Source organism: Panthera leo, chromosome D1, assembly GCF_018350215.1.
Source record: "Panthera leo isolate Ple1 chromosome D1, P.leo_Ple1_pat1.1, whole genome shotgun sequence".
In the NCBI taxonomy this organism is placed as follows: domain Eukaryota; kingdom Metazoa; phylum Chordata; class Mammalia; order Carnivora; family Felidae; genus Panthera; species Panthera leo.
The window spans coordinates 108,536,149-108,560,555 of NC_056688.1; the positions used below are offsets into that span (position 1 = coordinate 108,536,149).

Genomic DNA, 24,407 nt, shown 5'->3' on the forward strand with positions numbered 1-24,407 from the left:
GAGGCTCCTGCCAAGTTCCCAGGACCAGTTAGAAGGACAGGCCTTGGGGACATTGGCTCAGGCCCAGGTCGGCACTCGCTGAGGGGTTCTCTGAGGCTAGGCCACCCCTTGGTTTCTCTCCCACAAACATTTATTTGTTCTGTTGGGAAGCAGATGGCCACGCCCCACACTTACTCTGCTTTATCTGGGAGCCAGGCCCAGCCAGGCCCTTGCCCTGGAACCAAACCTGAGGGAGTGAGACCAGGGGCCGAGGGACAGAGGTGGGCCTGCAGGCGTGGGGGAGGAGTTTAGGGGTCAAGGAGAGAGGCTGATTATGCTCCGATGGAAAGTCCTTTTCCAGGCCCTGCCCTCCAGGGAAGGCCCCACCTCCCCTCTCTGTAGTCACCGAGCCCCCAAGACTGGAGCTCCCTCGACCCCTGGCAGGTGACTGCAAGACACTGGGAAGCCCAAGGGAGAGGCGTGGCCCGGGTAGGGGGACCAGGGCTCACTCGGTTCGTTCCCCTCGGGCCTCAGGCTGGGGCCACCGTACGCAGCTACGCCGTCCGCTTCCTCCGGTCAGGAGCCTTCTCACCTCCCTCCTCGGGCTCGCCCGGGCCCCGCCTCTGGGGCCGGGGTTCCACCGAGCCCGGCCTCTCTGGGCGATGGGGTCGCGGGTTCGCAGGGGTCCTGACCTGGCGACCACACTCGGGTTCCGCCCCTTACGCGGACGCGCAGCTTGGCCTGGTCCCTGAGTGGCCCACCCCGCTTCGGGCCCCACCCCTGGCTCCGCCCGCTGGGCTAGAGGCTGGAACGCAAGCTTGGCTCTCCAGACGCTTTCCGATAGCCCGGCACTTCGCCGCTCTCTGGCGTCTTCCTCGCCGGCAGGCAGTCCGCCACCGGAGTCTGCAGCCAGGGCCTACTGTCGTTCCCAGGGTACACGCTAGTTTTTGCAGCAAGCGCCACCGGTAACCCGCATACCTCTACCTTCACCCTCCCGCAGCCGTGCGAGCACGGAACTTAGATGCCATCCGACTCAGGACTGCGATTTCCCCGAAGCGCATTACAGGGCCGCCCCTCCAGGAATGCCGCCTGTGCGCGTGCGCACTTGAGAAGGCGGGGTCTTGCGGGCAGAGCCTTCGCGAACACTGCCTTACTGCGCCTGCGTCGGGTCAAGCCGGAAGTACGTCCAGCTCCAGGCCTCTGGGCTGTGGCCCGGCTTTTGTTTAGGCTCTCGGGGCTGCGGGTTTAAGATTTCTTTGGTCCTCGCAGAACAGGATGTCAAAGCATAGACCTTTACCTGGCACTTCCCTTCCCCAACAGATGCGAACTCTCCCTCAACCACCCAAGAGATGAAATCCAAACCTCTCGGTCCAGCGTCCTTCATGTTTTTTATAGCCTGGCCCCATCCAACTTTTCCAACATCGTCTCTTTTACCCGGCTCACCTTCCAACGCTGGCTAGACCCTTTGCAAGACTGACCGTCCTCTGATCAAAGACCTGAAGCTGATTGCCCCTATGGCCTCTGTGAAGCTCTTCCTGAAACTACTCCATCCCCACAGCCACTGGGCCCTGCTGAGCTCTCACTGTGCTGGGACACCGCCCCTATTAGCTGCTTGCTTTCCTTCACGGGCATTTCATTCCAAGGACATCCTCGGACTGCAGGCTTCTAGATAACAGTGTAACTATTCATCCAACTCTGTATCGCTAATGTCCAGCCTGACATGACCAGCAAAGAGCGTGCTGTTTGCTGAAAGAAGGGGAATCTCTGGCCAGCTTGGCAACAAATTTATTAGTTCAGAATAGAAAGAGCAAGAGTCCAACTGCTTTGATTTCTTCAGTAAAAACTGAGCCTCTTGATTGGAGAGCTGCCAGCCTGCCCTCCCCCCTACTCTCCAAACAACTAGCCCTACTTATTAAGGCACTTGAGGAAAGGGGGAACAGAGAGGTCTCAGACCGAACCTCCCGGGATCCCGGACAGGGCCAGTGTTGTCCCACCGGTTCCCTTACAGCCACAGCTGAGCAAGGAGAGCTGGCAGAGACCTCTGCAGGGCCAGAAGGCCAGGCCCTCAAATGCTGGTGTTAGTTCAAGGACAACGTGCCAGCACCACAGAGGGGCTGGTAACAGGCATTATTTTGGCACAAGATGTGAATGAATCCATCATGTGAAGACACTTGGTGATAAGGCTTTGTGGCCTCAAAGGCCATAGCTCCAGCCTGTCCCTCTCTCTAGGAGAGTATTAGAAGCTGGAAGGTAGGGATGGGGGCCCCCAGAATTCCCTGTAAGGAGAAGGGAGCGGAACATCAGGATAGGGGAAGAGTTTGAGTCCTCCCTGCTCCCCGCTTTCCAGAGAAGTTAATGCTTCTGCTTAAGCACCTCCAAAAAGAGAGAGAGATAGACACTGCCAGTAAAAGAGTAAAATGCACCCCCCGGAAGACATCACCCAAAGAAGTTGGGGGCAGTTGGAGCACACCCCCCTCCCCGAATCCATAAGTGCTTGCTTTGGGAGGGCTTCAATCCCCTGCAACCCAGTACCCCAGGCAGGGTAAGTGTCACCCCCTTAGGAGCTGATCTGACTCAGAAGGGCTGAGAAGTCCATGTCGGCAATGGAAGAGAAGTCTTCATCCCCTGAGAGGAGGCCGTTGGGAAGCCCCGAGGCCCCCAGGGGAGCGGGAGCTGGGTCAGGGGGCCTCTGGGATCCCGTCACCAGGCGAGTTATTGCCTCAGGGTATTCCATCAGCATGGGCTCAGCTGGGTGGGGGGCCACAGATACACCCTGGTTCAGCAGCTGCTGAAACTCAGAGTTGTCGACGGATGCCAGGTCTGTGAACACTGCCGGGTCGGCGCTGTTGCCAAGCAGGGCCCCCAGGTCTTCATCAGCGTCAAACTGCAGCTGCAGCAGGGCCTCCGTCAGCGTCCCTTCCCCAGCCTGGGTGGTCTTGGGAGCAGGCGGGACCACAGCCTGAGCAAGGCCTGGGGCTAAGATTGGGGCAGGGGCCGGGGCCGGGGCGGGGGCGGGGACCGGGGCAGGGGCCGGGACAGAGGCAGGGGCCGGGGCCAGGATTGGGGCAGGGGCTGGTGCCAAGGCAGGGGTCTGGCTTGGGATCTGCCCGGAAGAGAAGACCATGGGGGAGAACTCCTCGAAGTTGATGGTGCTGAGGGATGGCGTAAAGGGATAGGGCTGGGGAGCTGGGAGAGAGAGACAGAGTCGGGTCAGACAAGGCTGCAGAGACCCACCCTGTCACCTGTGCCCCAGCCCCTGTCAGTAGTGCTTAGGATCAGTCCCTAGGAGGAGGTCCCTCCCTAGGAGGTCATGGCTAGCACCCTCACTCCTTCTTCCTCAGTCTGACCTGTTCGGTTCCATCCCCACGTCCTCCTGTGGAGCCCTCCAGCCCGCAAAGCTCTCCCAGCCTTTTAGAGGAAGGGATGCTGTCAGAGATCAGCTGGTAAAACCCAAGCCGCAGACCATGAGCCCAGTGAGCGCCCGGCGAGTCAAAGCCTGAAGCAGGGCACTTGGTCGCTCTTTTGTGAGCTACATACCAGCACGCCCATTCTGCTGGAGGAGCTTTTGCTTCCCTAATTCAACTGAGAGCTGAGGGCGAAGACTGCATCTTTGAATGGTCTCCTGCGGCATCCAGTATGGGGTTTAGCTGACATAGTGGTTCTCAGACCACAACGTGCATTAATTCATGAGCTGGTTCCTGGGCCACGCTTCCAGAGCCTCTGGATTGCACAGGTCAGTGATGGGGCCGGGGAATGGGCATCTTCACAACCCCCCCCCCCCCCCCCCCCCCCCCCCGCAAATGACTCTGATGTGGGTAACTAGACCTTAAGCCCTGTGAGCCCCACAGACAGTAAGCTTTAGACACCCGCTGGTAAAGCTGACCCCCTCCGGCCCAGAGCCACAGGCTGAATAGAGTTGAGCCCACAGTTCCGGTGGGGCAACAGGAAATCCTTACCTGGCTTGGGGACGGCAGCTGAGCTTCGGGAAGGCACAGCGATGCGCCGGGGTGGAGGCCGGGGGTCGGTGGGTCCTGTGGGGCAAGGCTGGGTCAGTTCCTAGCCCCCAGGGTCTCCCCTCCCCTATCCACCACCTTCTAATTCTCTGCACTGCCCCTCTCACCATTGAAAGGACTCTTTTTCATGATGCTCTTGAAGGTCTCGTATGTCCTTTTGCGTTTCTCCTCAATCCGGTGACGATCATCTAGAAAAGTAATGGGGAGAAGTGGGTCTTGCTCTTCTCAGCTGGATCCCCAGAGCCTTCAAAGGACCCGCAGGAGGAAGATGACGAGACCACCTTTCCGTAAGACCCCTTCTCCAAACATTGCCTGCCAGTGAGAAGGGCCTCATGACACTGACACGCAATTCTGAGAGTCCCACAGCTTTCTGAGAAGGCCTTGGTCACTGAATCTGACCACCCCCCTCAAAGGCCACGTGGGTGCCTCCAAGTAGGGGTCGTGCTCTGAGGGGACAGGAGCCCTCGTGAAGCCGTCTCCAGCTTTTTCTCTTACCTGCGTTGCCCACGTCCTCGCTCACCTCCAGCCTTGATCCGGGCCTGGCCATGATCTTTGCACTCTGGGGCAGCATAACAGGCTTGCCAAAGACCAACAAGGACTTGTATTCTTACCTCTGATGGTTTGCTAGTTCAGTCTGGAGCCTCCAGGACTGCCTTGCTAAGTATCGGAGCATATGGATGACTCCAAAGTACTCAACACCATCAGTCCAAAGCCAGCCTCATCATCTCACCTCAAAAACCGGGTTCTTCCTTCTCCAGTGGCCCCTCACCACCTGTCTGCCCTGTCACCCCAACCAGAAACCTTGGAATCATCCTCAGCATCTTCCTTTCTCTCACTCTCCACCGTCCACTAACACGACGCGCGTTTACCAACACCCACCACGCGCAGGCTCCATCCTAGCCACCAGGGGTATGGCTGTAAGCAGACAAAGGCTCCTGCTCCCCCCGAAGTGGACATCCTCATGACAGGGGGACAGGGACACAACCACATACAAGTGACAGGAGCTCTGAGGAAGAGACACAGGCTGACGTAACAGAACCGGAAGTGAGGCTGGGGAGTCGAGCTTAGAGGCGGCCGTGGAAACACCAGTGTGGGCCCATCATGTGGAGATCAAGCATTCCAAGCAGAGGCAACAGCTGGAGCACAGGTCCCGAGGAGGGACTGAGCTTAGTGTGTGTCGGACAGGAGGGCCTGGGGGCGGAGGGCACCCAAGGGAGACAGCGCTGGAGGAGACTGTCTTCCTCTGCCACTGGCTCTGCAAGGTTCACTCCACGTCTTCTCCTGGACCGGACGACGGCATCTTCCACAAGAGCCTCCCTGCCTGGAGTCTCTCCCTCTCGGATCCTCTATGCATTCCTGCCAGAGTGAGCTTCCAGATCCACGCGTGTCCCTTCCTTCTTAAACCTTTGGTGGCTCCCCACTGTCTTTGGGATGAGATCTTGGATGAATGCCTTGAGTCTGACACTCGAGGCCCTCCTGCCAGCACCTGTTCAGTGCCCGCCGACAGCTCCCACAAGGCTGCCCCCAAATGCGATGGGCACCCTCCAACGCCCTTGTGCCTCCAGGTGTCTGTCCGCCTACCCGGAGACTGTGCTTCCGGGGCCTTCTCCGCCTTAAAACACTCCTGCCCCATGCAGCCATCTCCAGCTCTTTGCACGCAGCTCCCTCTGTCTCACAGGTCTTTCTGTCACTTAAGAATCTGTCCTGCTTGTTTGTCTTTCTCATGAGACCGAGCTTCTGGAGAGCAGGGAACACATCTCATTCGTCTTTGTGTTCACAATACCTGGCACGGGCCCTGACACCACGTGGTTGTCAGTAACTATTTGTGGAATGAACCGATGGCTATTTCGGGGGTTGCTTTCCAAACCCTATTAGACTGCTCCTGGGACAGAAAACACTCTCAGGCTCGACGACGGGCTTTGGATCGAAGATCATTCTGGCTGTTCCTAATGTGGTCAGATGCCCGAAAGCCTTGACCAAATCATGGCTACGTGGGAGGGACGAGACACATCGCCTGGCAATAGGACCCTAGAGCCAGATGGCCTGAGTTTAAATACTAACTCTTTCACTCACTATCTACGTGACCTCAGGCAACTCAGATGCCATCTTCTACCTCAAAAAGCTCACGAGGGAACAAAATCAGGTAATTCACTGATCCGCTTGGAATAGGAGCAAACATAGAAGGACTCAGTCAATCTCAGGGATCCTTACTACTGACTGAGGCAAGAAAGAGAATCTGATTCCTGTATAAATCCCTGCCCCGACTCTAGTTCTTGACCCACTACTACAGCCCCAGACGTCTAGCCCTAGCCTCACGTCTGCTGGCTGGAGACGACAGTCCTGCTGCTTCCCTCCCCAGCTGTGTACCTGTGTCTGGCAAGTACTGAAATTCCATGGGCTCGCTGAGCTCCCGATCTGAAGGCCGCCGCAGCTGCATGGAGACACGCACGGGGGCCTGCAGGCTGGGGTCGGCATAGGGAGGTGTCCGGAACACAATGGCCACTTGTCGGTGTACGTCAGCTTGAGAAAAGGAGCCTCGGGCCTCCCAGCCTGGTCCCGTGAAATACACTTCAATGTCCTCTGCGGGAGACGGGGAGCAATGTGGGTCACCGTGCTCGACTCATACGGCTCGCCGCCCGCCCCCCCACAATCGCTGAGACTTGTTTCCCAAGATACATCACTCTGCTGCCCCCGAGGCATTAGGGGGAGTGTTTAAAGCCAGTCTCCTGACACCATCTCCGCTCAGCATTGCCCCTCACCTCCTGTTCCAGAGTCCAGCCCTCTTCCTGGTGTGTACCTTTCTGCACCTTGTCACACAGCAGGAAGATCTCATCCCCCCCGAGGCAGCTCCCAGAGTTTCGGTTCACTCGGCAGATCTTGAGCTCGGCGGTGTTGGGGGCACCTGAGGGCGTGGGAATAAGGAGGGAAGCCCTGAACCGTCGCAGGTCTCCGGGGCTGGCCTGCAGGGGACGCAACATCCCTGTCCATCCCAGAGTCAAGGCCGTTCAGAGCTTGCGGACCACACCTCCGCAGCCAAGGCTGCCCCGTTCCCAGGACCCCTCAGCCCAACGTATTCAGCAACTGTTTATCTACTATGTGCCCAGCACTGTTCCACGCACGGAAAACACGACAAAACTTAATCATCTCTGCCCTCGTGGAGCTTATAGTCTGGGGGAACCAATCTGGTCACATACCCTCTTTTTCCATCAGACCCAAGCACCCTTCAAGACCCAGTTTGCTTGGTAACAGACCCTTCCCTCATGACCTCCACTTCATCCTGGTTTTCTGTCCTTGGGGCTCCAGAGCCCTTTTAGTCCCATTCATCCTGCTGATTACTTGATTAAAGGCTGCAACTGATCAACATTGGCCCAAATCATCTGTGAACTTCCTATGAGATTTCATCATTGAATTACTACTCTGGTAACATCTTCTTGTTCCTGGGAGTTCATTTCCCGGAGTCGTTAGTACCGTTCCGGGCACACTATCCTCCCATCATGTAGTGGAAATGCCTGTCTCGCATCGACTCCCTGCCAGCCTAGAAGCGACACCTCACAGGCAGCTCCGGGTCTTCTTTGCCCTGTCCCCCCAGCCAGCACAGAGCTGGACACAGAAGAGGTGACAAATCCACAAGATGCCTGAACCAAGCGAGAGCTCCTCTCGCAGGCCATACCCAGCCAACCCCCTTCCTCCTCACAGGCCCATCCCCCTCTCCCTTCCACGGCTACCCCGGCCACTCACGGTTGTCAAAGATGGGATGCGAGAGGACAGGTGGCAAGCGGAGGGGCCTGCCTGCCGGGTCCCGCACTGTCACCTGGAAGCAGAGCCGCACCGCATTCAGGTCGTAGTCCCCACGCTGTTCTTCTATGGGAACTGCCACAAAAGCACATGGTCAGGAGATTGGGAGGCATGGCAGGGAATGAGGGGGGGCAGGGAGCTCTGGGCCAGGAGGGTTAGTTGAGGGTGTGTCAAACAGTAGGCGTGCTAAAGCAGGAGAGAGACAAGGTTCTAGACCCATCACTGACCTGTATGACCCTCATGGGACCCTGGATGTCCTGTCCCCTCACTGGCTCCCAGTTTCCCCAGTGGTAAAATGGGAGTGTGTACTGAACGGGCAGCAAGATTCCGCCTGAGCTATGACTGTTGGCCAATGAGGTGCAGGGAAGGTGGCTTCAGAGGGGCGACAGAGGGTGGGGGTGCTTCAAGCAGGCCCAGGCTTTCGCCCCCTCACCTTGGAAGGGATTGTTGTTGGTCTGGATACGTTGACTGATGGCCTGCTCCAGGTCCCGCTTCTTTACACACTGGATCCCCAGGTTCTGGAAGCTGAGTCCCCCACCAGGCATCAGTCCCACGCTCTCTGCCCAGGCTGCCCCCCTCCCCCCACGCACGAGATCACCTCTGTGCTTTACCCCCTCGGGTGGCTTCCTCCTGTGCTGCAAAGAAACCCCACTCCTTACTTTGGCTGAAAAGCGCCTGTGCCCTGCGACCCGGCCCTAGCCACGGTCCCTGCTGGCTCCCTGCCCTCAGCCGTAGCGGCTTCTTGTCTGTTCTCCAAACACGCCAAACTCAGCCCCACTTTGAGGCCTTCGCATGTGTTCACTCTGCTTGGAATGTTCCTTCCATGCTTCTTTGCTCTTTCTCACTACTCAAGCCTTAAGTGAGAGGCCGTTCCTGACCTCCTGGCTCTCCTCCCTCCCTCCCCTCCACCAGGAGATTATTCTCCCAACCTAACACCGTTTTATTTTCATCTGTGAAGTCATCTCAGGTGTTGAGGTGACTGGGGATCCAGCCCTAGCCCACAGAGCCCTTATCTACTTGACAGTGGAGACGCGCCAACAGGTAACTCCAAGACCAAGGGAATCTGCTTGCAGAGCTGGGAGTGAGGCATTTGGCCCCTTGTCCAGATGGAGTAAGACAGTAACAGCTACACAACTGCCTTGCCTCTTGTCCCCCCACCCCCATGCCCTGCTGGTCAGGAGCTCACCTGTGGATGCAGCGGTCTGGGCAGAGCTCAGCCTCATAGAAGCCATCCCGGCAGTCTTTTCCCACCAGCTCATGGGGGTGAGGCCGATGAGGGGGGTCCTTGGTGACCAATGAGATGCGAACTGTCCCTGGCCCGGTGTAGCCATTGATCTGTTCAAAGTACAGAGAACATCTAGAAACTCAGGAATTCCAGACCCAACTCCCAGACACTGCACCGGGGCCCGGAAGCAAGCCTACCACAGTTCCTTCCCGCAGACCCTCTCTGTGCCCCCCACCCCACCGCTAACAGCCATGCTGACCTTGATGGTGGGGTGGGTCTTGGTGGTATCCGTGCTCCTCTCGCCGGGGATACTGCCCGCGGAGCGACCCTCGCACTTGTAGCGGAAGCGCATGCCCCGCTGCTTGGGCTGCTCGATGATCTCCACATAAGGGCCAGAGGCCTGGGCCGGCTCTGCCGCGGGGACACGGACCAGCCCCGGTCAGGCGGCTGCCCTCCTTGCCCCTAACCCTGGGGAGCTCCTCCCCAGTCACTGGGAAAGGCTGGTCCACTTACCAGTCGGGAAGATGAGGGGAAACAGGTCTGAAAGGGGAGGGAGACGAGGGTCAGCACAAGCCCACTTCCCATCCTTACCAGGGAGGGCCTGCTTCCCCACGGAGAGGAGATGGAGCCAGGCTCCCTCCCTCCGAAGGAGACTTTGTCAAGGCCTGTTCCCTGGGACCTGCGGGTGAAACTAAGGAGAAGGGGTAAAGAAGGCAGAAGCACCTGCTTCCCGAGGGAACCCTGGGTATAGCGTCCTCTCTTTAGGGAGGGAAATGGAGTCGGGGCCTTTCCTACTTCCATAGGGAAAACTAAGGGAGGGCACTTCCCACACCTCATCCTGAGAGGAAACCGGGTCAGACACAGTCTCTCCCCTGACAAGGAAACCAAGTCGGAACTGCCCCCACGGCCCCGGGGTGAAACTGAGTCAGAGCTCACAGCCACCCCTCCCCCCTCCCCCCCCCCCCCCCCCCCGCCAGAGGATACTGAGTCAAGTCTCCGCCACCTAAAGGGGAAACTGAGTCAGACCCCTCCATGCCCGCCCCGCCCCGCGCCACCATCCGGCCGGCCGCTCCCTGCGCAGCGCCCGTCGGCGCAGGAAGGGGCGGAAGGCGGCGCGGGGGGCTCCCGTCGCCGTCCCGGAGACCCCGACGCGGCCACCCCGCGGGGTCAGAGGGTGCCCTCACCGTCCATGGCCAGGGTCCCGGGGGCGGGGCCGGGGTCGCAGCTGGACCCGCAGCGCGCGCTACAGCCAAGCCATTCGCCAGAGGCGGAAATGCGCCGCGCGCGCCCGCCGCCGCGTCACTGCCGGGAATCCGGCCGCGCCTGCGCGCTGCACCGCTCGGCCGCCGTCGCCGCCGCCGCGGCCGCCGCCACCCGCGCGGGGCCAGGCGCGCGCCGCGCTCAAGTCTGAGAGGCCGCGCGCGCCGCCGCCTCCGCCGCCGCCGCTGGAGTCTGGGAACCAGAGCGCGCCGCTCCGGGAACCAAGAGGCTGCTCGTCCCGACGCCACTCTCGAGGCTGGCGGGGCTGCTGGGCTGCCTCCCGGGTCCAGGCCCCGCCTGGAGGGCGGGCCCAGCGATTACTCACAATGTTTTTAGGGGATTTCGGGGCCCCCTCCCGCTGATCGGAGGAGTTGGGTGATGTCACCCGGGCCGGGTCTGGAGCCCAGCCAGGGCTGCTGGGCTGCGGCCGCCCGCCCTGCGCGGGGAAAGGCCCGGGCCTGCTTCGTCCGCAAAGGCCAGGTGGCTGACCTCCGCAAAGTTTCCTAATCGCCAAAGGTGCCTCTTGGTGGTGTCGCGGCAGAAGCACTTTTTAATTAGCCATTCACCCCAATCTAACAAAGCAGGGGCAAAGGGGAACTTCCGGACCTCTCCACCTGGCAGTGCTTGGACCGTGGGCTTCACGGAGCCTGCAGAACGCAAGGGGCGACCAGGACACTGCGCCGCATCTGCTCCCGCCGGCGAGGGCGGACCGAGGGCTAGTAGGTTTAAGGTTCATATGCGTTTATGGTTCATTCACATTGTCAGCCCCAGGTCCCAGGCCCCCAGCGCCCCCCTCCCCCGCCCCCAGGGGCGATGGTAGGGCTGGAGGCGCCCAAGGGTAAATCTTCCGAGGAGCTTCGTCTTTATAGCCTGATGCCTGTGTCTTGGAAGGTCCCAGACCCCTGGGGCCACCTAAACCCGCAAAGTCCTGCACCCCCCTCCCCCGCCCATCTCCCCAGGGCCTACTGCTAGGGTCCAACCATCTGCTAAAGCAATTCCACTAATTAACCCTCCTGTGACCTCTCCGCGGAGGTATAGTCCCCAAGGCCAAGCTCAAGGCCTCTTTGTGGGGTGAGGGAGGAGGCTGGAGTACCCCCCCCCCCACCCCGGCTTTTTCCCCAAACGAAGATGCTCCAAGGCAGGCGGTAGATTCTTCCCCAGATGGAGAAAGACTGAACTCGTTCTAAATTAGGGAATCATGTGGGAATTGGAAAAGATTGGAAATTCTGACTTGCTTTCCCAGGCTCTGAAAAAACAGGAAGAGAAAAGTGAAAACAGTTAACCACCCCTCCCACTCATTTCGGTTTCTCCTGTTTTGGGCCCCGATTTGAAGAGTCAGCTCACTTTTGAGAAGGAGGCATTCAGGTCGACAGAAGTGATTACTTAAAATCTTTGGTTAATGATACACAATCATTGATCCTTGCATGATCCTCTTTTTAAAATTCACATATATTGGGACACCTGGGTGGCGCAGTTGGTTAAACCTCCCACTTTTGATTTCAGCCCAGGTCATGATCTCAGGGGTACACGGGGTTGGGCCCTGTGTAGGGTTCTGTGCTGACAGCGAGGAGGCTGCTTGGGATTCTCTTTTCCTCTCTCTCTCTACTCCTCCCTTGCTCAAGCTTGTGCTCTCTCTCAAAATAGATAAATAAACTTAAAAAAAAATTGTTTTTAAAGATAGCCAGTCTTAAAAAAGCTCTTAATGCATGGATTTAAACATATTTGATGCATTTTGATCTATTAATATTTGATCTATTGTTTTCCTTATTGAAGTTTAAATTGTTCCATCTTTGGCCAGTGGAAAATTTTTCAATTTTGTTCTTCACTCCTTTTGACACAGTTCCGCAATTCTAGTGTCTAAGATCTGGAATTGGGAAGGTTTCTGAAGAGTCCTCATTCCTCCTAGTGGGAAATGGTATTCAGAGACCACAGCCTGAGTGCTAGGGGTACTTACTGATCCCTTACTGATCCCTTACTGTACTGGGTTAGTCATTGTAGATCTTTTCAATGAACAGTTAGGCTATATATATAATATAAAATGTATTAGGAGTTCATATTGATATCTCCTTTTTAAATTTAGGACTACAGGGTTTTAACTTACCCTCAATCATCTTACATATTTCTCCAGTGTTAGAAAACAATCTCATTTCTCTTTTTACAGAAATAGAACAATTCATCCTTAAGTTCATATGCAGTCTCAAGGGACCCTGAATAGCCAAAACAATCTTGAAAAAGAAGAACAAAGTTGGAAGAGTAAGACTTCTTGATTTCAAAACTTACTACAAAAGAATACTAATCAAGCCCATGTGGTACAGACATAGATTGATGAAATGGAATAGATAGAAAACAAACAAATAGAAAAACAAACTCTCACATATGTGGTTGAATGATTTTTGGTAAGAGTGCTAAGACTATTCAATGAGGAAAGGACAGTCTTTTTACCAAATGGTGAGGGGAAAACTGGAATTTCACCTTCAATAAATGAAGTCGGACCCTTACCTTACTCTATATACAAAAATTAACTTAAAATAGATTGAAGACTTAAAGAGGCAAACCATAAAGCTCTTAGAAGAAAGCATAGTGGAGGCGGGGGGCTCACCTGGGTGGCTCAGTTGGTTAAACAACCGAGTCTCGATTTTGGCTCAGATCATGATCTCATGGTTTATAGGTTTGAGCCCTGTGTCCCGCTCTGTGCTGACAGCACAGAACTTGTTTGGGATTCTCTCTCTCCCTCTCTCTCTGCTCCTCCCCCCTCCCCAAGTTGTATGATTCTACTTATATATAGAATTGTCAAATTCATAGAGACAGAAAATAGAATAATGGTTACCAGTGGCTGGGGAAAGGAAGGAATGGGGAGTCAGTGTTTAATGGGTACAGAATTTATACTGGGGGTGGTGGAAAGATTCTGGAGATGGATGGTGGTGATGGTTGCAAAACAATAGAAGTATACTTAATGCCATGGAACTGTACACTTAAAATAGTTAAAATGGTAAACTTTATACGATGTATATTTTATCACAATAAATAAATAAAGGAATAAATAAATAAATACCTCTGTTCTCAATGACATCGACCAATTACTCATTTGATGTATTGCACATTGTACACAAAACATTCTCAGAATAATAACACCAACTGCCACCAATAATGCGTGGAGTTATTGAAAAGATAATATATTTTTGTAGTATTTGTCCTTAGGTTATATATAATTTGGGGTACACATCCATTATCAGGTTACGGTAGCTCCTTTCTCGTTCTAGTTTACTAAGAAAGTGTATGGTAAGTAGGTGTTGATTTTTTTTCTTTTTAAAAGTTTTTGTTTATTTATTTTGAAAGAGAGAGAGAGTAGGGGAGGCGCAGAGAGAGAGAGAATTCAGAGCAGGCTCCGCGCTGTCAGCACAGAGCCCGATGCCGGGCTTGAACCCAGAGCCACGAGATCATGACCTGAGCCGAAATCAAGAGTCAGATGCTTAACTGACTGAGCCACCCAGGCACCCTGATTTTTTTTCAAATGTTTTTCCACATCTATAGCGAAGAGCAGATGACTTTTCTCCTTTATCTGTTAATGTAGAGTATGATGTGGACTTCCTGATAGGAAACAGTCCTGTGTTCTTGGGATAAAACTAGCTTGGTCATCAGTGTGTTACATTGCTGACTTGATTCACTGATAAATGAGGAGGGGGTTTTGCAACTATATTTGTAAATGAAGTTGCTGTCATTTTCCTTCCCCCCGCCCCCGGCTTCGTGTAATTTTGGTATCAAAATTGTACCAGCCTCAGAAAGATTGGAGGAAAAATCTCCCCTTTTCTATTCACTTGAGGAGTCTAAGTTTGGAATGATTTCTTCCTTGAACAATTGGTAAAACTCAACAGTAAAACTGACTGTGGCTGTTGTTTTCTCAGTAGATCTTATTTAATTATTTTAACCTTTTAATTATGAATATTTTCACATACATTCAGTATTAGAGAGACTGGTATAGTTAACCCCCACATACCCATCCTTCAGCTTACATAAGTTATCAACTTTCCTGGGGTGTTTTTTTTTTTTTTTTTTTTTGCTCCGTTTTAGGGAGTATTTAAAAGCAACCATTACATTAACTCATAAGTACAGAATTATATATGTCTACATGTAAGGATTTCTTTTTTATTTTTTTAATATATTTATTAATTTTTTTTTAAATGTTGATTTACTTTTGAGAGAAAGAGAGAGCATGAGTGGAGGAGGGGCAGAGAGAAGGAGACACAGAATCTAAAGCAGGCTCCAGGCTCTGAGCTGTCAGCACAGAGCCTGATGAGGGGCTCAAACTCATGGACCACAAGATCATGACCTGAACTGAAATCGGACACTTAACCGACTGAGCCACCCAGCCTGGAGCCTGCTTTGAACTCTGTGTCTCCCTCTCTATCTGCCCCCCACCCTGACCCTGCACCCCACCTCCCCTACCCCCTGCTCGTGCTCTCTGTCTCTCAAAAATAAATAAAAATGTTTTAAAAACTAAAAGGTCTTTGAACAGATTTCCTGCTGTTGAACTCTCAATTTTTGATTATATGCAAATACATTCATTCTACCCTCATTTTTTATTTATTTTTGAGAGAGAGAGAGAGTCGGGGAGGAGCAGAGAGAGAGGAAGACACAGAATCCGAAGCAGGCTCCAGGCTCTGAGCTGTCAGTACAGAGCCCTACACGGGACTCAAACTCACGAACCATGAGATCATGACCTGAGCCGAAGTCGGACACTTAACCGACAGCCCCCCAGGCACCTCTCTACCCTTGTTCTTGAAAGATAATTTTGGTAAGCACACAATTCTAACTTGGTTATTTTCTCTCAGTGCTTTGCAGCTATCACTCCCTTGTCTTGTGGCTTCCTTTGTTGAGAAGGTTGCTGTTATTCTAACTCTTATTTATTAGAAACCTGTCCTTCCTTTCAGCTGTGAAAACTCGTGTCCATTATCTCTAAATATATTACCTTTCCTCTATGCTTTCCATATGTTCTTTCTGGGACTTATTAGGAAAATAACTAGATAGGCCTCAGGGAAAAATATGTGTAACACATACATCCAAGAAAGTCCTCATATCTAGAGTATAAAGAACTTCTACAAATCAATGATGAAAAGAGAAACAATAAAAATTGGCAAAAGAATTGAACAGAAATGTCACAAAAGAAGATATCCAAATAAATGGTAATAAACACACAAAAAGTATTCATCAAGAGTCATCAGGGGCGCCTGGGTGGCTCAGTCAGTTAAGCGTCCGACTTCAGCTCAGGTCACGATCTCACAGTCCGTGAGTTCGAACCCCGCGTCGGACTCTGGGCCGATGGCTCAGAGCCTGGAGCCTGCTTCCGATTCTGTGTCTCCCTCTCTCTCTGCCCCTCCCCCATTCATGCTCTGTCTCTCTCTGTCTCAAAAATAAATAAACGTTAAAAAAAAAAAAGAGTCATCAAAGAAATGCAAATTAAAACTACAATAAGATACCACTTCCCACATACTAGGATAAAAAGACTAAAACATAAAATGATAAAGAGGATGTGAAGCAACTTGAACTCTTGCTGGTGAGAACATAAAATGGTACAACCACTCTGGGGATCTGTTTGGCACTTGTGAAGTTAAATCTACATTCACTCTATGACCGGCAAGTTCACTATTATGTATTTTCCAAAAATGAATCTTTAAAAATGCTTTCACAAAAGGTACAAAGATGTTTCTAGCTTTTTTATACTATGAGAAGACTGTAAACTACCTAAGTGTCTGTCAGTAATAATCCTTTGTGAGAGGATTAACAAATTGTGGACTAGTCACACAATGGACTACAGTTACTGTACCTCGCACCTTCTACCATGGAAAAGAAGCACCGTGTCTGCGAGGCAGTGTTTAGATTTAGACCACAGCACATACTACGTGTAGGGATTCTGTTCTGATCCATCCATTGAATGGCTTGAAGCCACGTTTAAGTAGAGCCTGGAGCAAAAGAGAGCTCAATGTGTATGCAGGTTAAGGTCCAAGGGTCCCTGCCTATCATGATCTACGAATTGTCAACCCCATCAAGTTCAAAGTGACATATTCACAATCGGGCCTGTACAGATCCAAAGGGCAAATGTAAGTTTCATGACCATGTGGCCTGATCCCCACTAGGTCTGTTGCATCGACGTCTCCCCATCAGCTCATGCCTGTGACCTCTTAGGGATTCTCTATGACCAGCTAACAAAGACGAAAAGCTCATGCTTGGTTCATCGATGGGTCAGTATGATAAGTTGGAGTGAACCAAAAATGGTCTGCCGCTGTTCTACAGACCTACCCAGGGTGGAAAATAGCGAGGGGTAATCCTCCCAGTGGGCAGAGCTTCAAGCAGTAGACCTAGTCATCACCTTGGTGTAGTTTGAGAAATTAATGGCCTGGAATAGCGCTATGTATGGATTCCCGGGCAGTGACAAACTCATTCGTCAGAGCCTGGGAGTAGCAAGGTTGAGAGCCCAGAGACAAGGAGACGTGGGGAAGAAGCATGTAAGTGGCCTTATGAGAGTGGAAAGAAAGTGCAGGGATCTTTGTGTCTGGTGTTACTGCCTACCCAGACAGCATCCATCATAGAGAGAAACCAAACAATATGGTGGACAAGACGACTTGTCTCATGGATGTAAGTCAGCTTTTGTCTTAGGCGACTCTAGCATTTGCACAACTCGTTCATGAATAGAGTACCACAGTGGCAGGGATGCAGGTTCCCTATGGCCCAATGATGTGGGCTCCCTTTCATCACAGCTGATGGCAAGTGAATTACATTGGGTGCTTCTGCAATGGAGTGGCTGTGATATTGTCCATACTAGGATTGGCATGCATTCTGGGTATGAATTTGCCTTCCTTACCTAGGTTTGGGTTAACTCACTGGGCTAGCAACCATGTCCATGGATTGGAAGATTCAGTATTGTTAAGATATCAATTCTCCCCAGATTTATCTATAGAATTAGTGCAATCTCAATCAAAATACTGGCAGAATCTGTTCTAGAAAATGACAAATTGATTCTAAAATTTATACGGAGGGGCGCCTGGGTGGCTCAGTCAGTTAAAGCATCGACTTCAGCTCAGGTCATGATCTCACAGTTTGTTCAAGCCCCACGTCGGTCTCTGTGCTGACAGCTCAGAGCCTGGAGCCTGCTTCCGATCCTGTGTCTCCCTCTCCCTCTCCCTCTGTCCCTCCCCTGCTTGTGCTCTGTCTCTCTCTGTCTCTCAAAAATAAATAAATGTTAAAAAAATTGTTTTAATTTATATGGAAATGCAAAGGACCTATAATAGCCAAAACATCTTTGAAAAAGAACAAAGTTTGAAGAGTTACATTACTTGATTTCAACTTTATTTTAAAACTGTATATTGGGAAAAAACTGTATGTTGGGCTTTGATTAAAGAAGGGTTTATTGAAGTAAAAAAAAAAAGCTGTAGTAAACAAGAAAGTGGGATATTAGCGTAAAAACGGACCTATTGATAAATGGAACAAATTAGAGAGAAGAGAAAGAGACCTACACATATACATACATGATCAATTGATTTTCAACAGGGGTGCCAAGGTAATTCAATGGGGAAAGGTTAATCTTTTCAAGAAGTGGTGATGGAATAATGGGGCAGGGGAGGGGTGGGGAGTAAAGAACCTTAATCCTTACCTCACACCATATATAATAGGTGGTTTCTTGTCTCTGCCGATATTTATTGCTGAGTAAAACGTGATACTTTCGTGTGTTTGGTGGTGGTTGTTTGAGAAATCAAACAGTCCTGTAGGCTTAACTTGAGAAAGCCGCCCTCCATGGAGGGTTTGCTCCTGCTTTTGTTTCTGCTATTAATTTCAGTGGAGGTGGGAGTAACAGGACCACTGAGTCCATTTTAGTACTAATTTAGCCTCTCTTGTGGGTTCAGAGCTAACTGGGAGTCTCAAAATCAGCGTTTGATCCTTATTCTTGTTCTGAGAATTTAAAAGTGTTGGCCTAATGTCAATTGTGCTTGCTAGATATTTAAAATATTTTAAAACTGGGGGCACCCGGGGGGCTCAGTCAGTTAAGTGTCCCACTTCGGCTCAGGTCATGATTTCACAGTTCATGGGTTCAAGCCCTGGGTCGGGCCCTGTGCTGACAGCTCAGAGCCTGGAGCCTGCTTGGGATTCTGTGTCTCCCTCGCTCTCTGCCCCTCCCCCGCTCATGCTCTGTCTCTCTCCATCTCTCAAAAATAAACATTGAAAAAAAATTAAGATATTTTAAAACTATGATTTTATTGTCTTACTGATAAAATTACTCTTTCTACAAATGATTGACACCAGAATTAACACAGTTTAATAAAACAATGTAAATATTGTCTATAAAACCATCTAAATAGTTTTCTTGTTGGAGCTGGTTGTTGTCATTGCTATTTAAGTAGGTTCCATGCCCGACACGGGGCTTGAACTGATGACCCTGAGATCAGTAGTTGCCCGCACTGCCGACTGAGCCAGTTAGGCGCTCCTGGAGCTGGTTGTTCTAATGGGGAAGAGCAGAACTAGTCTTTGAACCTCTTTAAACTAGTCTTTAAACCCTCCTAAGTTTAAATAAGGGACTTAGAATGAAGTTATCTGTCAGTTTCTCTGATACATATGACAAATATCTACACCAGTTATGGATTTAATATCTGTTTCTATAACTCTCCTAAGAATGGCATCTTCCCTATCTCTTGGTTTGTCCTCCCAGTCATGATTTGGGAATGTGAGAATCAAAACTGTATCAAAGGAGAAAAGTGCACCTGGATATGTAAAGAAATCACAGCCTTTCACCTTTCTGGCTGCCGACCAGTCGGTTTACTTTGTGTGCAACTTGTCTTGGTTCACTGGGCCTTGGGAATCAGCTGCGCTGGCCCACTTCCAGCGTCGTGACAATAGCTAACACTGAGCATTGGTTGTGTGCCGGATGTTGAGCTAAATGCTGTACATGGGTGAGTATTTGAATCTCATGCTCACAGCCAGTCTTTGAGGTAGGTGTTGCACCATTCTACCTCCACATTACATGTGAAGTAACAGGTTCAGAGACACTGGGTAACGTTCTTAAGATCACACAGCTTCATGGAGAAGCCAAGATTGAAACCCGTTCTGTCTGCCAGGAGAACGGACGCTTTGTTGCAATTGCCTACATCGATGTGATCCTGGAGCCAAGTCCCAGATGCAGTGTTGAGGGCCCTTCAGATCTTCCTTGAAGCAAGCCATCTTCCCTAGTGTCTCTCCAAGTCTATCTTTGGCCCCAACATGGTCAGCTCTTGCAGCAAGATGCATGAAGCAGCTCTGGGTTTTCGAGGTCCTTCATGATGTAGGTCAAATCTGCCTCCCTTTGGCTTCCATTAGATGCTCAGCCCTTTGCCCTCTGGGGCCTTATAGAAGACGTAAAGCTAGTCCACACCATAGGGAATCCCCTCAGATCTTGACTCATTCATTCACCAGATATTTACTATGTGTCCACAATGTGCCTGGGACAGAGCAGTAAACAAGACAAAATGGTAGCCCTGGTGGAATTGACATTTTAAAGAGGGAAACATACAATAAGTTTCATGTTGATAGTGACACACACACACACACACACACACACACCCTTATAGTCTCTCTGGATCATTCCAGATTTCCAGATTTTTTTTTTTTTTTAGGTTAGCACAAGTTGCTGTTTTTTCTGCCACATTTTTTTTTTTTTTAATAAAAGAATAAAACTCAGGGGCGCCTGGGTGGCTCAGTTGGTTGGGCATCCAACTCTTGATTTTGGCTTAGGTCATGATCTCAGGATTGTGAGGTTGAGTCCTGCATAGGGCTCCATGCTGAGCCTTGAGCATGGAGCCTGCCCAAGATTCTCTCCCTCTCTCACTGCACCTCCCCCTCATGAGCTCTCCCTCTCTCTCTCTGTCTCTCTCTCTCTCTCTCTCTCTGGGTGTAAGGCTACTGCCTCCTTTCTCTTCACATACTGTTGCTCTTTCTCTTCCTCCAAAAAGATGACCAGCTCTGGCTTCCACACAAGGAGACCCAAGAAGGGGAAGTTTCCATGATTCTCTAGAATTATACCTGTATGGTTCCTGCTCCTCCTGAGAGAATGCTATGGCCACATCCCTGAATGTCAGCAGTCCCTGGCATTGTTTCTGTCTGTGGAAATGTTGGGGTTCAGAGCCAACAGCCAAGGAAGAATTCTTGAGACATCTTCAGTTACAAAAAGGTGGTTTTATTAAAGCATGGAGACAGGACCCATGGGCAGAAAGAGCTGCCAGATTTCCAGATTCAAGATCCTTTGAAAATGTGGTCTCAGATGAGGTAGTCATACAAAGAGCAAGGCCATGGGGCTGGCTGTGATGACCCCATGCAAGATGCTTTGGCTTGTTTCTGGGGTTTGGATGGGCCATAGGTCCAGGGCAATCCCAAAGCTTTACTCTGTCCAAGTCCCAGCAAAAAAAAGAATGGAAATCCTGCTTCCCCATCTCCATACACCAAACAAGCAGACAGCAAGAAAGGCTCAATTCACTGGCCTCCCTACCCTCTCCCAAACTCCAGAGTTCCCACTCCTACCCCTGCCCACTATTTCCTTCACCCATCCCCAGATCCTTCCCTAGCCAGAGTGCATAGGCACTTCCAACTCAGTCACATTCTGCCTTTCTCTAGCCTAAAGCTCCCTTGCCTATTCTCACTGCCTCCCACCCTGTCTCAGCCACCCTCCCAATCTTCTGGTCTCTTCCACCTCCCACCTCTGTCTCCAGTTCAGCCTTGGCCCAAGATCAAGTGTCAGAACTGTTCCCTCAGACTTACACCCTTCCTGTTCACCTCCCCAGCCCTACTCCAACAGATATTTGGAATAGGAGAACATTTGAGATAGTATCACAAGTCAAACACACACATTTCCTTTTATTCCATGACTCTCTCTAGTCACTGACTCAGGACACAGTGGAACAAAAGAAGTCATGATGCTGGTTTCAATGTCATAACGATAGATGACAACAATAGAGTTGTCAACAATAGAGTCTATCAGCTTACCACCCCCACCAAGGGGGATCATGAGAGGATGAGGAACAGACAAGACAGGGACATCAGAGGTTTCAGAAAAGACCCAAGAAGTTGGGGTGTCCCCCCACTGTGTCCGAGCCCCGGCCCAGCCCCCACCTTGGCTAAGGCACAGAAACAAAAAGAGAGCCCAGAGGGATTGGGTTGCTGGCAGCCCCATGCCTGTGTCGTGTTTCTGGGCTGGAGTCAGGGTCAAGGATGTCCTCAAAGATGATGGCCAGTGGGAGCCTGGAAGGTGATTTGAGGGGCCTCACAGAGCCCCTGGGCATTGAGAGGGATGGGGCACAGAAGGGTTCCCCTGCAACCAAGAGTTGTATGGTTTGGGCACCAAGAACTGGTAGGCCTGGAGAGGCTCCGCCCTGAGAGCAGGGAAGGCCAAGATGCAGAAGGAACCATAGGTACCAGCAGGGTACCTCCCCAATATTAATAGTATTATTAGCACTCCATTAGCCTTTGTGGACTGCTCGCAATATGGCCGTTCATGTGAACGGAGCTCATTTACATCTCAAAGCAACCTTGTGAGATACTACTATCCCCATTTTACAGATGCGTAAATTGAGGCACAGAGGGGTGAAGACACCCACTCAAGGACACAATACAGTAAAGGACACATTAAAAAATCACTTTTATTAAAATATATTTGCATACAATAAATGCATATATTTTGAGCATGCAGATCGATAAGTGTTGACAAACATACACATCTATGTGTCCATCACCACAATCAAGACACAGGACATTTCCATTATCCCAAATGCTCCCTTGTGCCTCTTCCCAGTCAATCTCCACACCCATCCCATGCCCTAAGCATTAAGTGATCTGTGTTTTTTTTTTTTCTTCTTCTTCTTCTTCTTCTTCTTCTTCTTCTTCTTCTTCTTCTTCTTCTCCTTCTTCTCCTTCTCCTTCTCCTTCTCCTTCTCCTTCTCCTTCTCCTTCTCCTTCTCCTCCTCCCCCCCCCTTTTTTTTCAAGAGAGAGAAAACATGAGCAGGGGAGAGGGGCAGAGGGAGAGGGAGAGAATCTCAAGCAGGTTCCACGCTTAGCATGGAGCCTGACACTGGGCCCGATTCCATGACTCTGGGATCATGACCTGAGCCAAAACCAAGAGTTGGACATTCAATCGACTGAGCCATGCAGGTGCCCCTAAGTGGACTGCTTTCTGATACTATTAATTCAATGAGTCTTTCCTAACACTTCATAATATGGAATCATACAGTGGGATGAGTACTCTTTTGTATCTGGCTTCAAATGCCATCTATTGTAAAGTTTCCATTCAATTTTTTTGCTTTGAGTTTTTAGAGTTCTTTATATGTCTGGATAAAAGTCTTTTGAATTTGCAATACACGTATTGCAAATAGTTTCTCCCAGTCTGTGGTTTGCCTTTTCATTTTGCTAATGATGTCTTTCTAAGAGTGAATTTTTATTTCATCAATTTTTTCTTTTATGTTTTTAAAATTTTTTTAATGTTTATTTTTGAGAGAGAGAGACAGAGACAGAGCATGAGCAGGGGAGGGGCAGAGAGAGAAAAATTCACAGAATCCAAAGCAAGCCCCAGGCTCTGAGCTGTCACACAGAGCCTGCTTAGGATCCTCTGTCTCTCTCTCTCTCTCTCTCTCTCTGCCCCTCCCCAGCTTACACTCTCCCTATCAAAAATAAATAAAACATGAAAAAAATCTTAAAAATTGTTATTTCATGTTTATTTGTTTTTCTTTTTTAGAAAGAGGGACACCTGAGTGGCTTGGTCGGTTAAGCAGTTGACTTTGGTTCAGGTCATTATCTCACAGTTTGTGAGTTCGAGCCCCAGGTCAGGCTCTGTGCTGCCAGCTCAGAGCCTGGAGCCTGCTTTGGATTCTGTGTCTTCCCCTCTCTCTGCTCCTCCCCCCACTCATGCTCTGTCTCTCTCTGTCTCAGAAATAAACATTAAAAAAAAATTAGAAGTAAGGATCAAATGTCTCTCTCTCTCTCTCAAAAATAATAAACAAACATTAAAAGAGAGAGAGAGAGAGCGTGGGAGAGGGGCAGAGGGAGAGAGAATCCCAAGCAGGATCTGAACTCAATGCAGAGCCCAACATGGGGCTCAATCTCACTAACCAAACCATGAGATCATGACCTGAGCCAAAATCAAGAGCCAGACGCTCAACCTTCTGAACCACCCGGGCGCCCCACTGATCCATTTTTGAATCAGGTTTTGTATGGGTTAAGAAGTAAGGATCATGCGGTACCTGGGTGGCTCAGTTGGTTGAGCGACCGACTTCGGCTCTGGTCATGATCTCACGGTTTGAGTTCGAGCCTCGCGTCCGGCTCTCTGCTGACAGCTCAGAGCCTGGAGCCTGCTTCGGATTCTGTGTCTCCTTCTCTCTCTGCCCCTCCCCCCACTCATGCTCTGTCTCTCTCTCTCTCAGAAATAAACATTAAAAAAAAAATTAGAAGGATCAAATGTCCTTTTTTTCTCCCCCAAATGGACGTCCAGTTGGTCCAGCTCCATTTGCTAAAAAGCCTGTCCTTTTCTCATGGAATTATCCTGACTCCTTTGTTGCAAATCAATTAACTATACGTGTGTGGATCTATTTCTGGACTCTATTCTGTTCCATAGATCTATGTTGTGATATATGTTTCAATTCTTATGCTAATATTATACTGTGTTATAAGTCCTCTGATCTCATTCTTCTTTTTCAAAAATTCATCGGCTATTCTAGGTCCTTTGAATTTCTGCATTTATTTTAGAATCAACTTCTCAATTTCTACCAGTAAAGCCTGCTGAGATTTTGATTGAGATTCTTTTAGGAATCTATAAAATTGAATCTCATTCTCAAAATGAAAAGGCTGCTTAGAAATAGGATACATTTTAATCAAGTTTCTAGAATATGTAATTGTTAACTGTGGCCATGGAGCAACCAAACTTAATATAATCTGAATCATTATTAAGACTGAACCCTTATTAAAAAGTAAGTGTTGGGGCGCCTGGGTGGCTCAGTTGGTTAAGCGTCCGACTTCGGCTCAGGTCACGATCTCGCGGTCCGTGAGTTCGAGCCCCGCTTCGGGCTCTGGGCCGATGGCTCAGAGCCTGGAGCCTGCTTCTGATTCTGTGTCTCCCTCTCTCTCTGCCCCTCCC

General features: G+C 50.6%; 1 protein-coding gene across 1 annotated transcript; it reads right to left on the reverse strand.

Moving 5' to 3' along the window:
* Positions 1 to 1,748: 1,748 nt before the first annotated feature.
* Positions 1,749 to 10,302, reverse strand: RELA (RELA proto-oncogene, NF-kB subunit). Its single transcript, XM_042904200.1, has 11 exons — positions 10,197 to 10,302; positions 9,526 to 9,552; positions 9,272 to 9,423; positions 8,974 to 9,122; positions 8,221 to 8,312; positions 7,731 to 7,862; positions 6,790 to 6,894; positions 6,360 to 6,572; positions 4,100 to 4,180; positions 3,936 to 4,010; positions 1,749 to 3,165 (listed from the first exon to the last, which is right to left on the reverse strand). The coding sequence occupies exons 1-11, from the start codon at positions 10,201 to 10,203 to the stop codon at positions 2,537 to 2,539; spliced, it is 1,662 nt and encodes a 553-aa protein (XP_042760134.1). The 5' UTR covers positions 10,204 to 10,302; the 3' UTR covers positions 1,749 to 2,536.
* Positions 10,303 to 24,407: the final 14,105 nt, after the last annotated feature.

Excerpts from the sequence above, each read along its gene's own strand:
- RELA (XM_042904200.1), bottom strand. Across the intron at positions 8,313-8,973 it reads CCAGACCGCTGCATCCACAG|CTTCCAGAACCTGGGGATCC; the intron begins GTGAGCTCCTGA and ends TGGGGGACTCAG. Across the intron at positions 6,573-6,789 it reads GTGTGACAAGGTGCAGAAAG|AGGACATTGAAGTGTATTTC; the intron begins GTACACACCAGG and ends CGTCTCCCGCAG.